This window comes from Cryptomeria japonica, chromosome 9, assembly GCF_030272615.1.
Source record: "Cryptomeria japonica chromosome 9, Sugi_1.0, whole genome shotgun sequence".
NCBI lineage: Eukaryota > Viridiplantae > Streptophyta > Pinopsida > Cupressales > Cupressaceae > Cryptomeria > Cryptomeria japonica.
Genome location: NC_081413.1, coordinates 214,796,273 through 214,812,756, shown reverse-complemented (window position 1 = coordinate 214,812,756; position 16,484 = coordinate 214,796,273). Strand labels below are relative to the sequence as shown.

Here is a 16,484-nt window from a genome sequence, read left to right as displayed (position 1 = left end):
GTTGGGTTATCAATTTGGCATGTCGTGCTCTTGCCAAACAACCCTCATTCAACCTCTAGGATTGCTCTATATCAGCAATTCCAAAGTGCACAAAATCTAATTTACTACAAGATGCATCAATATTAGCTTCCAACCAGTATGTTGTCTTACTTTTAGGCTTGCCATCCGTTGAAGCTCCCAACACCACTTCCTTCCCATCCACTTAGAACTCTAACTGCATCTTATGATAATCAAATGTGTACCTACCAATGGATTGTAGCCACTGCATACCAGGAACCACATCGTATTGCTCTATCGGTATCACATAGAAATCATCAGTCAAGAGATAAGTTCCCAACTGAAGGTTAAGTTAAGGAACTCTCATAGTGCAACTCAAGGTATTACCACTAGCAACTGTCACTCTAAATCCTGAAAATTTCTCGTCATGTAATCCAAATTTCTCTACAGTCTGCTCACTAAGGAAGTTGTAAGTAGCACCAGTATCTACCAAGCAATCCACTAGCTGCCCCCTAAGAGTTCCTTTTAATCGAAAGGGGTAATACCAAGGTACTCCAGATAATGATGCAATCATAACATTGGCAGAAGCCAATGTATCCTCATCACCTGTATCCTGCATCTGCTCATCCTCACCATCAGAAAAGACCTCTATAAGATGTGCCTTGCCTTTTCCAAGGCATCTATGACCTGGTTCCCATGGCTCCTTGCATGAGAAACACAATTTCTTCCTCCTTAATTCGTTCCCTGATTCATGATCCATCTTAAGAGGAGATGGTGCATTGGGTAACTGTGTAGATGAACACTGAGAAGGTTTAGAACCTTTGAAGAATTTCCTATTCTGCTGAGATGTAGAAGGTGGAGGTGTGGTGTCCAAATCCAAGGTAGGTTGTATAGCCTCCTACAAAGTCTTAGGCTTCAAAGCCTTAACCAAACCACGGTATCTCTCATGAAGTCCCTCTATGAAGAGCATAACTACCCTCCTACTAGGCATCTTAGGTACCATCACTGCTATATGATGAAATTCATTAATATATGTATCCACATGACCCGACTGTTTCAAGAGAGCTAAATCCTTGTAATAAAGTTCCACATCTTTTATGTCAAATCTGGAAATCAGCCTCTCTGTGAACTCTGCGTAAGAATGAATGAAGGCGTGATTTTGCATGACCAATCCATGGTGCCACCAGTCATATGCGACACCCTACAAATGCAGGACAAAAAACTGAATGACCTCAATTCAGCCATGGGTTTCAAGGAAATATATATATCTAGCTTGTGAACCCACGCTCGTGCACTAGTGGAACCACTGCCATCAAAAGTGGATAAAATCAGCTTATCTGTAGCCTTCTTCAGATCATTATTCCACTATTGTCTAGGTCCCCTATCATTCTATCCCCTCATGGAATCACGACGCTGCATACAATATTGATGCAATGGAAAAGCATCTCTAACATGTGCTGGTAGACGTGCCCACTCATCGCTGGCAGCCATAACTGTGTCCTGGAAGGTGATTCCATTCTAAGGATTAGCCAATGGTGGTTCATCTCTAGGAGCGAACCGTGGGAGCATAGGCCTATCTGTTGTCTTAGTATGGGTCCTGTCCCTCTGTGGTGAGATGGATGCATTACTCAGGGAAGATAGAGTTCTCCTGCAGCTCCTACTTCCTGCAGCTGACACTGTCCTACTAAGACTCTTGTGCCTTCCCCTATTATTTCCCAAATCCATTATGTCAAGTGTGTCCTGTAACTTGTTGATTGCCTATACTATTCTTGGTTGTGCTTCAGCCAAGCTCCTCGTGATCTCATCAAGATTGAGTGGAATTTGTCTCTCCTGTCTGGGTGGGCTCCTCTGTCCTTCTGGTATATCACCCATATTAGTCTCAAAGGGTGGTTCCGTGACAAAATTTAAATCCACTCTAGGTCTCTTGCGTGTGTCATATCTATAGGTACCAAAATTGCCCCGTTGCATAGAATTACTCTGATGACCCCCAGGCTGGCAGAATCATCGCTCTGATACCACTGAAAGATCCCTAACTAGAAATCTTATCCAAACTGCTGATTGTTTTCAAATTCAAATTCTTTGACCAGCGAATAGTGTTTTTTTGGAAGTTTGTGGTTTATCAATTTTTTGTTATTTTTTGGAATTTTGACAATGCATGAAAATATAATAAATGCAATACAATATGTAAAAGTATTGTAATTTCCAATTTAATAGACAAGTTATATGCAGGATGGTGTCTTTTTATTTTTTATATTATGACTATGACACTAATATTGTTATCTGTCTTTTACTGCAGGTAAGGAGGATGAACATGTATCGATTTCAATGTCATCTCCTTTAATTTGAATGAAGTATAAGTAGTAAGATGGCCACGATCAAGTGGCACCTTGATCGGACATGTCTTTTAGACATGTCCGACCAAGATGTCACTTGGTCGTGACTCTTACAACCATAAACCGATTCATAACTAACTGATGCTATAAACATGCCCGATAATGAATCGGTATCATTGTTAATGGTCACGGTGCTTATAAACATACCCGATAATGAACCGGTATCATTGTTTAATGGTAACAGTGCTTATAAACATACCCGATAATGAATCGGTATCATTTGTTAATTGTAACAGATCTAAAACATACCCGATAATGGATCGGTATCAAAGCATATGATAATGGATCAACATAACGTAAACAATAACAATAGCTGTTAGCATTATATGCTATCGGGTTAATACCGCGATAGCATATTAATGTCGATATGAATCGACATTAATATGCTATCGGGTTAATAGCCCGATAGCATTTAGATTGACGCTTAACATAGTTAAGCAGGTCGTCAATCTAATCCATCATTATCCAATATCAATATCATAATTATGACCAATGTTATAGTCTGATAAAAATAAAGCATGAATGAGTAAACTAATAACAGAATAGAGGAGATTAATGAGTTAGGAGAGTCTTATCTTGCAGAAGCTACTAATGCATTAACACTCCCTCTTAGCTTTTGGAAGATAAAGTAACCTGCATCACATTTCTTTTCCAAAAATGTCAGTCTCCAAGAATATATATCATCTATACATATGATATGAAGTACCATCAGAACATAGAATACAAATATAAAACATTACTCTAAGTATGTGACATAGAGTATCACCCAATCATGTGATATAAAAGATTCATCATTTTATTATGATAAGATATCACCTAAACACGTGATATCAGTATTGCCTAAACACGCAATACTGAGGATAAACATGAGGATGGTTAAATTCTCATCTTATCCAAGTTGTGATATGTGCACAAACATTTTATTCAAAATGTTTTATCGCAACACCATCATGGCACATCCATAACATACCAGAGATCCAACATGATAACTGGTTTGAGAATCATAAGATCGTCACCTTATGATGTCTGCATACAAGAGTTCATAATCTGAGAGATCGTCACCTCTTAGATATGAACACAAGGGGTAAAAACCCAGAATGTCTCAACATGACAAAAGAAGTTTACATTTTCAACATCTTATTTACAAAGCAGATTACCTTTCTATCATACCTAAACCCTTTCTGAAGTGATCAACCTTCACTCTGGAAAGCGGTTTGGTCAGAATATCTGCAGTCTGATCCCCCGTACTAACATATTCTAATTTGATCACATTTTTGTCTACCATGTCTCGTACATAATGGTATGGGATCTCAATATGTTTGGATCTATCATGGAACACTGGATTCACCGAAAGCTTTATGCAACTTTGATTGTCGCAATGGATGATAGTAGGTTTCATCGGATTACCAAACAATCCCACAAGCAACTTTCTAAGCCATATTGCTTCTCGGGCAGCCATGGAGGCTGCAATGTATTCGGCCTCGGTGGAACTTTGTGCTACAGAAGACTGCTTTCTGCTGATCCAGGATATCATGGCTGATCCTAAACTGAAGCAGCACCAGAGGTACTTTTCCGGTCAGTCACACTTCCAGCCCAATCTGAATCTGTGAATCCGTGTAGATTAAGATCAATTTTCTCATACTTGAGACCAAGATTTAAGGTCCCTTGTAAATATCTCATAATGTGTTTTACTGCTACCAAGTGTATCTCCTTTGGCTCACACATAAACTGACTCAAGGCATTTACTGCATAGCAGATATCTAGTCTTGTATTTACCAGATACATAAGAGACCCAATCATTTGCCTGTATAGAGTGGGGTCAGTAGAAGGTGATTCAGTTGCTGCTTCTTTAAGTTTATGAAGATTGGTTTCCATTGGAGCGGTCATAGGTCTGCAGTTTAGCATTCCAAATCTCTTCAGGATGTCTAATGTATACTTGCCTTGGTTTAGAACAATGTTATCAGAATTCTGCCATACTTCCAACCCTAGGAAATAATGAAGGAATCCCAGGTCCTTCATATCAAATTCTTTGGATAGCTCTTTCTTGCATTGATCTATAAGGTGATCTTCTCCTGTGATTAATAAGTCATCAACATATAAAATCATTATTAGCATATCACCTTTATTCTATTTGTAGTAGAGATTAGGATCTGCATCATTTTTAAAGAAGCCTAGTTTTGATAGATATGTGTCAATTTTTTCATACTAGGCCCTCGGAGCCTGTTTGAGCCCATATAGAGCTTTCTTAAGTTTGCACACATGAGATTCTGCATGATGGATCTCAAACCCTTCAGGTTGCTCTAGGTATACTTCTTCAGATATCTCTCCATTAAGAAAAGTTGTCTTTACATCCATTTGATATACCTTCCATCCCTTTGTTGCTGCAATGGCTAGTACAGTCCTTACTGAGGTATATCTGGCTACAGGAGCAAATGTTTCTTCATAATCTATTCCTTCCTTTTGAGAAAATCCTCTGGCCACAAATCTTGCCTTATACTTTTCAATGCTGCCATCTACTGCATGTTTGATCTTAAAAAGCCATTTAGAAGAAACAACAGATTTCTTAGTTGGCCTAGGAACGATTTCCCATACATCATTTTTCATTATGGATTGATACTCTTCAGACATAGCATCCTTCCATACTTGATGTTTAAGGGCATCTGTTACATTGTCAGGTTCGTTTTTAGATAGATCACTCATAAGAGCAACATAGCTAGTAAATTTACTAGGTCTTTTGCTTTCTCTAAAGGTTCCAGAAGGAGCAGCAAACCTTTGATCTTCTTCTACTGTTTTGGTGGCCCATAGTGGTCTTTTCTTGAGATTTCTAGGTGAGTGTTCATTTTCATTTTCAGTTTCATCTAGATTCTCCCTCTGAAACTCAGGGGCAGAATTTTCATCTAAGTTAAAGGTAGGTGCATAGCTTTCAGTTTCTATGAAGTTCTGAGCTCTTTTGAAAGCCAGGTCCTCTTCAAAGATTACATCCCTACTTAGTTCAATATTTCTTTGACCAGGTACAGAGATTCTGTAGGCTTTGGAGGTTTCACTATATCCTACAAGCAATCCTCTTTTTCCAGAAGGTTCTAGCTTTAATCTCTTTTCTTTAGGTATATGGATATAGACAGGACATCCAAATATCCTAAGGTGGCTAATATCAGGTTTAGTTTTAGTGAATACTTCCTCAGGAGTTTTGTCCTCAAGATGGGAGTGAGGGCATCTGTTCTGTATATATACAGCGGTGCTGGATGCTTCAGCCCAGAGATTTGTGTTAAGGTTTTGATCTAGGATCATGGCCTTGGCAGCTTCAACTATAGTCCTATTTTTTCTTTCTGCTACCCCATTTTGTTGGGGGTTATAAGGTATAGTGAGCTCCCTCTTTATCCCATTATCTCTACAAAATTCTTTAAATGAATCTGATGTGTATTCTCCCCCATTGTCGGTTCTTAGGGTTTTAACTTTGTTTCCTGAGTGGTTTTCAGTTAGTGATTTAAATTCTTTAAACCTAGAGAGGATCTCTTCTGATTCTTTACTTTTCAGAAAGTAGATCCAAGTCTTCCTAGAGTAGTCATCAACAAATATTACATAATACAAGAATCCCCCTAGAGAGGATACGGACATAGGTCCGCATACATCAGAATGAACTAATTCTAGAATTTTACTAGTTTTCCTAGTACTATTTTGGAATGCACCTTTGGTATTTTTACCTAGGGCACATCCTTTGCATGCTCTTGAATGATCTTGCTTTAACTTGGGTAGACCTGTGACAAGGTTTCCCATTGAAGATAAAGCCCTAAAATTCAGATGGCCTGATCTTCTATGCCAAACTTCATTTGCATTCGTGGTTTCGTGGATTAGGGCTAGATTGGGTTCTGTGCACAGCTCATACAGATAACCCCGTCTCTGTCCAATGGTCTTTGCCTTCTTGATGGAGGAGTTCCTTGGCCAAGCCAATACTCTGTTGTCCATGAATGTTACTCTGTATCCGTTATCTTCCAGTGCCGATATAGAGACTAGATTTCTTTTGATGTCGGGGACATATAGTACTCCTTCAAGCTGCAAGGTTATGCCTGTCTTCAATTTGATGGTGCAGGTTCCTACTCCTCTGACTGGATGTGTGGAGTCATCTCCGATGGTTACGTCCTCATCACTCTCCTCTGTCATGGAATCCAGTACTTCTCTAAACCCAGTGATGTGCCTGGATGAACCACTGTCAATCACCCATGAGTTGATTTTGTTAGAAGCTTGACTTGTGAGTGCTGAGTAGAATACATATTTCTTGAAGTCATCTTCCCCTTTAGTCTTTCCTGCTTTGACAAATGAAGCATGTTTCTTGGTTCTTTCCGGGCATTTTGCAACAAAGTGTCCGAACTGATCACACCTGTAACATTGAATGTGAGATAAGTCCTTCTTTGAAGTATTCTTGCCTTGACAACCTTTTCTCTTTCTAAACTGCCTTTTCTTATTTTGCTTGGTGGAATTGGTGTTTAGAACTTGTAGGTCTTCATCTATATTCTTGTGCTTCATTCCCATCTTGTTCAATCTTGACTCTTCTTGGAGACAATCATCCCTTAATCTTTCAAACTTGGGATATTTGGACCTTGCACTGATGCCTTGGACGAATGTGCTCCATCCACTAGGCAACCCATCTAAAGCGATGAGTGTTAACTCTTTGCTTTGGATCTCATAGTCCAGAGTTGCAAGTTCATCTTTTAGAACTGATATCCGCATAAAGTAGGCGTTGATTGTCTCCCCTTTGTTCATGGTGATATGATTTATTTCTCGTTTTAATGCTAGAGTTCGACTTGCATTTGATATCTCAAATGTGCTTTCAAGAGCTTTGAACATTTTATAGGCTGTCCGATGTTTTCTTATGATGGGCATTATGTTGTTTCTTACCCCATCAACTATTATTTTTATTGCCTTTTCATTTCCCTCAATCCATGTTGTTTTGTCAGGTTCATTTTCGGGTTGATCATTTTTAGTTTGAACGAATGAATCCACTTTGTTCTCCTTTAGGATCATTTGAATTCGGAATTTCCAGGCTGAAAAATCATTGCCACCTCCGAGTCTGTCTTCGAATCTGATAGCACTGGCCATTTGAAGAAATGTGGTGTATTATAAACTTGTTCTTAAATTTGTTTCACGAAATTAAATAGCCTCAAGTTCGATCAACTTGGCTCTAATACCATGTAAAAGTATTGTAATTTCCAATTTCATAGACAAGTTATATGCAGGATGGTGTCTTTTTATTTTTTATATTATGACTATGACACTAATATTGTTATCTGTCTTTTACTGCAGGTAAGGAGGATGAACATGTATCGATTTCAATGTCATCTCCTTTAATTTGAATGAAGTATAAGTAGTAAGATGGCCACGATCAAGTGGCCCCCGACCAAGATGTCACTTGGTCATGACTCTTACAACCATAAACCGATTCATAACTAACTGATGCTATAAACATGCCCGATAATGAATCGGTATCATTGTTAATGGTCACAGTGCTTATAAACATACCCGATAATGAATCGGTATCATTGTTTAATGGTAACAGTGCTTATAAACATACCCGATAATGAATCGGTATCATTTGTTAATTGTAACAGATCTAAAACATACCCGATAATGGATCGGTATCAAAGCATATGATAATGGATCAACATAATGTAAACAATAACAATAGCTGTTAGCATTATATGCTATCGGGTTAATACCCCAATAGCATATTAATGCCGATATGAATCGACATTAATATGCTAGCAGGTTAATAGCCCGATAGCATTTAGATTGACGCTTAACATAGTTAAGCAGGTCGTCAATCTAATCCATCATTATCCAATATCAATATCATAATTATGACCAATGTTATAGTCTGATAAACATAAAGCATGAATGAGTAAACTAATAACAGAATAGAGGAGATTAATGAGTTAGGAGAGTCTTATCTTGCAGAAGCTACTAATGCATTAACACAATAAATATTGAGTTGCAAATGAAATTCAAACTTCTGATTTTTAATTGCAGCAAGTACATATAAATTTGAAATGTCTATTCTTAGCAAACTAAGCCAACTAAGGCCTACCGGAAGTCCAGAGCTGGGGTTTGAAGGTGGAATATAAGCCTGGAACGAGGAATGACAAAACAAGCGCCTCCAATTGCTATTAATGGCTGCAAATGAATTTATTTCAGTCTAGGATAATTATCTAAAACATTTTGATAAAGAATTCCCAAGTCTGGTATGAATCCTGAAATCTTGCCAGGCAAGATCTCCAAAATTATCCAATTTTCCAACTGTTTTGTTGTTGTAGATCAGAATTGACGTCCTTCCACCAAAGAAGCTATTGGATTATTCTTATTTGCTGATAACAATAAAATCTGAGCACTCAAACCAAATAATTAACCCTTAATTTATTTATTTGGCTTCCCCAGGCAAAGTAAGTGGTACGGCCCTGCTGGGAAATGTACAACCTACATAAAACAATATCAAATCTGTTATTTGCTGATGGAACCTTGCCCAGATCTGATCGGTTGCCTCCTATACTGCTGTAACTGACAAATGTCTACTGATTTGACCCTTTATTGGTCATATGCAAGCTGATATAGCTCCCACGTGGTGTCACAATGAAAGGGTTTTCGTCCTTCCACTACAAATCAGAGGGTACCATCTCCAATTTGCTGTTCTCTGCCATATTGCAGACCTGAACCTTCAAAATTAGATGTAAAAATAAAATTCAAAATGCTCTCCAATTACCCCCAAACCTTCTTTTTACCTCTCCAACCTTAATTCGAACTTCTCATGGCATCTTAGAAAGATTCCCATGGAATCTTAAACCTCCAAAAAGGTACACCCAAGTATGGGTAAGCTCATCATTACAGTGGGCCCACCTTTTGATTTAAAAAAACAATTTAGAAAAAGGTGCCATGGTGAAAACATAAAGTTGTTTAATAATCTCTTATAACTTATTTACTTTTCTATTTTTAGAAAAAGTAACTTTTATAACGTTTTTTTATAAAGTTATTTTATTAACTTACCAAAGTCATAAAAATGACTAAGTATAGAACTTCCTTTGGTAAGCAACTCATCTCCAACCACTAAATTCACCTATGGAAATGAATGACAGGCGAATCTCTATCCTAGTAGATCACTTAGGAAGTGGGGACATTACAGTGTCCCGGCAACAAAAGATCTGATTAGGTACCCATGTACAAACCAATGAAGTCTCTCTAAGCAAAGAAGAAGAAAAACCACATGGAAAAAAACCCCTCTCCAAAAGCGAGAGATGCAATACATGAAAAGAAACATGAACTGCTAAAAAGGAATGAAGGACTAAGAAGCTTCCAAGAAAATGTCCCAAAAGAATAGGAATATGAAAAACATCCTCGAAGCACAAAGAAGTTGCAAACAACTGTCGAATGATAACTACTATAGTGCAAAGATGATGATCAGGATTAAGAAAACAACAATCTGCATGAGTGCCCCCAATGACACTACTTGAACAATCCGATGATAAAGGCAAAACATTTGACAATCGAAGATACAGATGGCGCATGAATCTGCACGAGTGACCCCAACGACACTACTCAACCATGCAAGAGAAAACTACTAGTTGAAAATACAGGTGCCCATAATCTGAAGAACATTGATTAATAAGAGAACATGGAAGGTCGCCTCCACAAAATTGGAATGCAAGAGTGTCTAACTCCAAAGCAAAACCAAGAAAACATTAGCACTGACAGTAGAAAAAAACCCCTCCATAATGCTGACAAGGGAGAGGCATGATAGGTCCACTAAAACCGTGTGTCACTATGAAGTGCATGAAGGAGAATCTAAATGTGCTCAAGAAAGTACCTGCAACTAAAAAAGGGTATGCGTGCAATGCACACATACATGGGACAAAAATCTCTAGGATTAGATGTTGTTGTGGAGGGACACTCACCAAATAAAGGTGTGATGGCAAAACAAAAGGCACTACACAACCCCCCATGGCACTTTATAATACAATGCATGTACAAAATAAGGCACAACAAAATGTACGAAATCCCCAAAAACCATACACAAGAGTGGCACCTTTTTTCAGTGTGTCTACGAGCAAAAAAGTGCATGAAAAGGATGCTCAAAGTGCCCAAATAGGGCAAAGTGTTACAGATACATGTAGGATAGTCCAAGAGAAGCCATCTAATGGAAACAGAAAGATTCTAGGAGCTAGAAAGACCAAGTAATCAGCCATGAAATGAAAACACAAAAGACTGAATAAAAATTACCAAGAGCAAAATCTGGAAAAGCTAACAACTGATATGAATAGGTGACTCTGAGAGCTTTTCAACGATATGTGGAAGTTGAAAAACAAAGTCTGTTTGCCCATGTTATGGCCCCAGAAGCACAAAAAAAGAAGGCTGACTTCTACAGCTTGAAACAAACACTAGGAGCATAATCTAACCAAACCACTTGCAGAATCGAATCGGTGCCCGAATTAGCTTTCCGATGATATCTCGTTTGCCCGATTTTGACTTTGTATGATGAAGTTACGAGCAAAAAACCAACTGCTGCTTTTTATGGTTTGAAAGGCTTGAAGGATTCCCAAAAATGAAAAAAAATTCGAAAATAGCAACTTTTCGAAAATAGAAACTTTCCAAAAAAATAGAAACCTACCAAAATGGAAACTTTCTGAAAATGGAAACTTGTCAAAAACTTTTGCTAAGAATTCTCCGATCTCCGATTTTAACAAATTGATAGGTGATTTTAGGGTTCTTGAGCCTCCTGACCATGAGGTGACCTCTATTTTGCTCCATATTGCCCAAATTTTTTAGCTACTTCCAAAATTCACCTTGAAAAACGCGCCCTTAGCCAAATTGACCCCAAAATTCAACTGCTCAAATTTTCATGAAACTACAGTCGATCTTAGGGTTTTTCGACGCTACAAACACAATGGTGAGGTCCGTTTTTCTCCAAATCTGATGAAAAAATCGCCCACCTCCAAATCCACAAAAAAACGAATCTAGGACCGAACAACGCTTCTGAGTAAAGAAACGCTCAAAATTTGAAAAGGGGTTTGTCAAATCCGTGCTCTAATACCATGTTGAAGTAAAGATTGAGCTTTGATACCATGTTGAATTTTGCAACACAAGCACTTGCAAGATCATACAGCAAACAAAAACACCTTCCACAAATAAGAGTTGCGCAAATGAACGCTATATTACTCAAAAGCAAAGAATATTGAATGAATTACAATTGTACAATGAGGTGATTATAAAGAAACCACAGAGCTAAATTTAGGAGAGCTAAAGTGCAAGCATGAGAAACTAAATAAAGCTCAACTCTAAATAAACTAGATGCACAAAAGCTAAATTAGAAGCAAGCACTCCTAAGTAACTTAAAGCAAAAAAACATAACTAGTTGTAAAAAAGCAACTAATACCTAAATATGCTCTAACATAATGTATATATGCATGTTTTATCCATGTTTTCATATGAATATTTTAAATTTTCCCTATATTTATATAGCCACCACCCTTGTCATCCCCTAATCATCCCCAAAAATGGCTTGAAAAATTGGGGACTCGGAAACGTGTCCCCTCATCCCGAAAACTTGGGGTAACATATGTTAATATAAATGGGTGCAATGCCCATGGTTGCAAATAACAATTTAAAAAAAATAAAAAATAGGAAGGATAAACAATGTAAGGTGAATGCAAATCTTGCCACATTCTCTTGTTAAAAAAGCTACTTCTACAATGGGTTTATTTTTAAATTTTTAAAATGATAAATAATTTTCCATTCTATTCCCATACTCTCATTGAAGGGTAAGATTTAGTAATAGATCATGTGTTAATTACTAATGGGAAACTCAAGGAAAATATCAATGTATCATAGCTTCTTCTTCTATGCCTTCACATTAAGGGATTAGTAAAGTACTAAAGACTAACGAATAAATATTACAATTGAATTGATTTGAACTAGTTAACCCATGAATGCATCTCCATGTTTAGTGCCATCTACTCACTACACATGAAGGGTCTTTCTGCCCTCCCTTTCACCTAGGCCCAATCAGAATGGGTCACCATCAAGGTGGCATTCCATCAAGGTGCTATGAGCATTGGTTCTCACATCAATGCCTAATAGTAGTGTACCGCATAGAATGTGTGTATCACCCATAGCATCCTCATCTATTTTACCCTTACCTTCTTCAGCGCAGGTTGACACATTCTTCTGCACATCGTCAACAATAGAGGGCATTGCACATGTCACATTGCAAGTTGTGATGCTACTTTAAAAATATGCATGTGAGAGTGTTGTTGTCTTTGTCCATGATTTAAAATAACCATTATATCACCTGTTTCTCTTGACCAAACAAAGCAAAAATGTGCAAAAGGGATAGAGAGCACCAGGAAGTGTTCTGATCATAAACACCAGATTAAGTCAATAAATACCTCAGATCCCAAATCTTCACAGTACCATCTTCAGAGCCCGAATACATCCATTTGCCATCACATTGGAATCCCACAGCTGTAACATTGTTTGTGTGAGAATCATAACTAATCACCTGACATCAAATAAGATGTATTGCAACTTAATTATAATGAATTTGAATCATAAAACGGCGAATTGGACATGTGTATAATACACCTAGGAGATAGTTAAGCTAACTTTTGATTAGTTTTCACTGAATTTGCTTACAGGTTGAGGATTATTCGAATTGACTTCAAATAAGCGAATATGTGGATTTCCAGCTGCAGCCAAGTATTGTTTGTCCGGTGTTATCTCAAGACGATTAACTTGCTGCAATAGACACAAACAACGAAACAAAATACCTATCAGCATTCTGCATTTCTAGGATATAATTCCTGCCAAACATGTGAATGTACAGTACATTAACCTTCTCTATTTATGCTTCAAATCAAAGTTAAAATTTAGCAGGCCTAAAAGCAAAATCTCAGTAGGTTGTCAAGTATCACTAAAACTATCAACTAAATTAAAGGAACTAATCACAAGAAAGTAACCAATAGATGAATAAGGGCAAATTTCGCTACCAACTAAACAACTGGTCCTGAGTTCTCATAGAATTGAGAGTTTATATATTGTTATCCTATAAGAGGATCACAAGCAAAGAACAATTATAATTGTTAGATTAAATTAGAAAACAAATCAGAGACCAGTCAGAAAAATTCTTAAAATTAAAAGACCAGTGTAGTGTTGCTGATCTATTTGCAGAAAATAAAATCACAAAAAAAATAAAAAATTAAACAGAAATAAATATGCAGAACAATGGGACCACCTGGTCATATAAGATGGATTGCTCCTGCGAATCTAGCTGTAAAACACAGACTTTCACAATACAAAATTGAGGAGATATATCTTTCAAGTGTTTTCTCTCATAATATACACAAATGGCATGGAAACCCTTCTTAATCAGTGACCAACCCTTCATTAACCCTAGGTAGTCAAAACATAGCATAAATAAGAACACTGATATTAAGAATACAAGGGAAAACATTTTATGGTATGAAGGTAATAATATGGTATGCTTAGGTACACAACATGCCCTCCAAGAGCTTTGTGCTTAAAGCTAGAAACATCTCTACAATTAATTACACTTGAGAGTAGCCCTAGGATGGGTGAACTCCTACAAAATAGTGTGGGATATACAAAACATTGAGCTATGCATTTACCTCCAAGTGTTATAAAAGTTAGAATCGGACCTATGGTCACTAAGTCAAATTATTTAGCTCAATTGACACACCAAACAATACAACTAAACAGAAACCATGGATGAGAATCGGTTTTTGGAGCTCTCAAATCTCCTTATTTTTTATGGCATGCCCTTCAAAGTTGTCGCAAATCCAAATGTTTGCCCAAGAATTCTACATTCTCCAACATCGAATCTTCCATGGGCATCCCCAACAGGAAGCATCTTAGGAACATGAGGATGCCTCGAAAACGTCCCTTCGCTGTCCCCCAAATTCAACAAAAATGGAAATATTTCCAGTACAGCCAACGAACCCCAGAAATGACATGGGACAACTAGCCATTTTACAATTATTTTAAAAGAAAATCACAAAAATAATAAAATAATAAAGGGTTGTGGGGGACCCCTTTGCATAAGAGCTGAACCTAAAAACAACATTATAACATTCAAAACAAAAAAATAGCTCACTTGTGCCATTTTGCAAATTCTGAAGAGTTGAAGGAAAAAGAGCATAGCTGTGAGAAACCAAGTGAGAGAAGGAAAGAGAAGTGAGCAAACGGTAAAAGAAGACCAAGTCCCCATCATTTGAGGTAAGTTCATTATTTTTTGTTTATTTTTACAAATTCTTTTCCTTTTTTTTCTTTTGTCAAAATTTCAAATAACTAGGAGGGTTTTTTTGTTTGTTTGTGTTCTATATTTGCACTTACAGCTGTCATTTACATTTCAACTAAAAAAAAAAATGAGAACTAGCATCAATGAGGGTAGTGAGGGTCAAGAATGTAATGTCCTCAACCAAAAATTAGAATAATTTCAGATCTGAAAATTAGACTTGCAGTCTTTATTGCAAAACACCCAATTTGCCCAATGAACTAACTAGCTAGTCTTCATCAAAAGAGCACCAAATCAAATGAACTTCATAGAGTACAACTGAAACTATTTTTCTAATATCAAATAACATATGAGCAGGTCTGAAATCTGATCTACAACAGCAGCAAATGTTATATCTTCATACGCCAAAATCTAAGCAAAACCCACAAAACTATGACAAACCAAAACCACCTAATTCACTTCAAACACCACAAACTGATACTATTTGAGTTCCAAAATGAAATTACAGATTATATGATCTGATACAAACATGATAGCATAAGCATAATGATGTAGCATACTCACAAAGACTCAAAACTACCAGCAATCACACAACTATGCTGGAAAACTCACTCTATAACACAACCCACAATACCAAAACTACACAATGTTTACCAACAAAACCCAGAGCTGAAATCTGATGTTTGGTAATGATGAGCTACAGCAAAATATCAACAAATATAATGAAATCCCAATAGAAAAAACCCAAAACACTTCTTGAATCACTGCAACAGCATCAATGAAGCCCTATGCACAAACAATGGAAAACTGCTAGAACTACTAAAATCTTGAAGCTCCAGGGCAACCTCTAGATGAAGTTGCTCAATGTGAACACTATAGTTTTGTCCACCATCCGCTTGAAACTTATGGGTTTTCATCCACATGCCGCCAATCTCTAATGGTTTTCATCCACTGAAAAAATATTTGCAGAACATGAACTTCATACAATGAGAAATTGAGAAGAAGAAATGGCACAAAGATGCTGAATTGTGATTTTGCCTGCAAATATATAGAGGACCAACTCCAAATGACCCCCCTTGGAAAAATAAATAAAATATCATCATTTTCATCAAGTTCCCTCCAAACTAGGCTCCCATTATGACCATTGAGTTGCCCCGAAATTCCCTACATTTGTTACAGTTAATTCTTTCTTGGAACTTCTTTCTTCATGACCTCCACGGGCACAAATTCCAGTGCCCAGAAATGAGCCTCGTGAAAATTTAATTTAATATTTAATCATCCTTTTGGCTTTGAAAATGAATGGACAATAATAAACATTAAATAAATCTTTCTTATTGTTACCCAATTAACCCACCCAGGAACAAAGTGAGTTAATATTGACCCAAATCTAATTTTAAACAAAAGGAGGCATGACAAAGAAATTGAAATTGGTCAAGCAAACCATGGAATTTTTTCAAGAAGTGAGAGTGTTTCAAGGACGCCTAGTTCAGAAAATCCATTTCAATCCCCTTCTAACCTCAAAATTTATGCAAAGGGCCCATTTAACCCAAAAAACCTCATTTACAATTTGCAACAGCCATAGACAATAAGAAAGAAAATTCAGGTGGGAGTAGAGTATGGTTGTGTCATATTTGCAAGGAGGATTATAGCGGCAGCTACACAAGAGTTTCCTCACTTCTTTTAGGCAGACCTCGTCAAGGGGTAAAAGTATGCAAAACCATAACATTAGTTGAAAAAGATGAGGTGACCAGGTTGCACATGGATGGTGAAGCCCAAAAAAAAAGGAATGCCAATGGAGTTTTTGT

The 16,484-nt window shown here is 37.2% G+C and overlaps 1 protein-coding gene across 1 annotated transcript in view; it reads right to left on the bottom strand.

Moving 5' to 3' along the window:
- LOC131044497 (target of rapamycin complex subunit LST8-1) overlaps positions 1 to 16,484 on the bottom strand; it is a 99,063-nt gene that overhangs the window by 53,916 nt on the left and 28,663 nt on the right. The window contains exons 2-3 of the mRNA XM_057977827.2: positions 13,062 to 13,163; positions 12,815 to 12,927 (exon numbers count right to left, since the gene is read on the bottom strand). Of these exons, the coding sequence (XP_057833810.2) occupies positions 12,815 to 12,927; positions 13,062 to 13,163 (215 nt within the window). The remainder of the gene's footprint in view (positions 1 to 12,814; positions 12,928 to 13,061; positions 13,164 to 16,484) is intronic.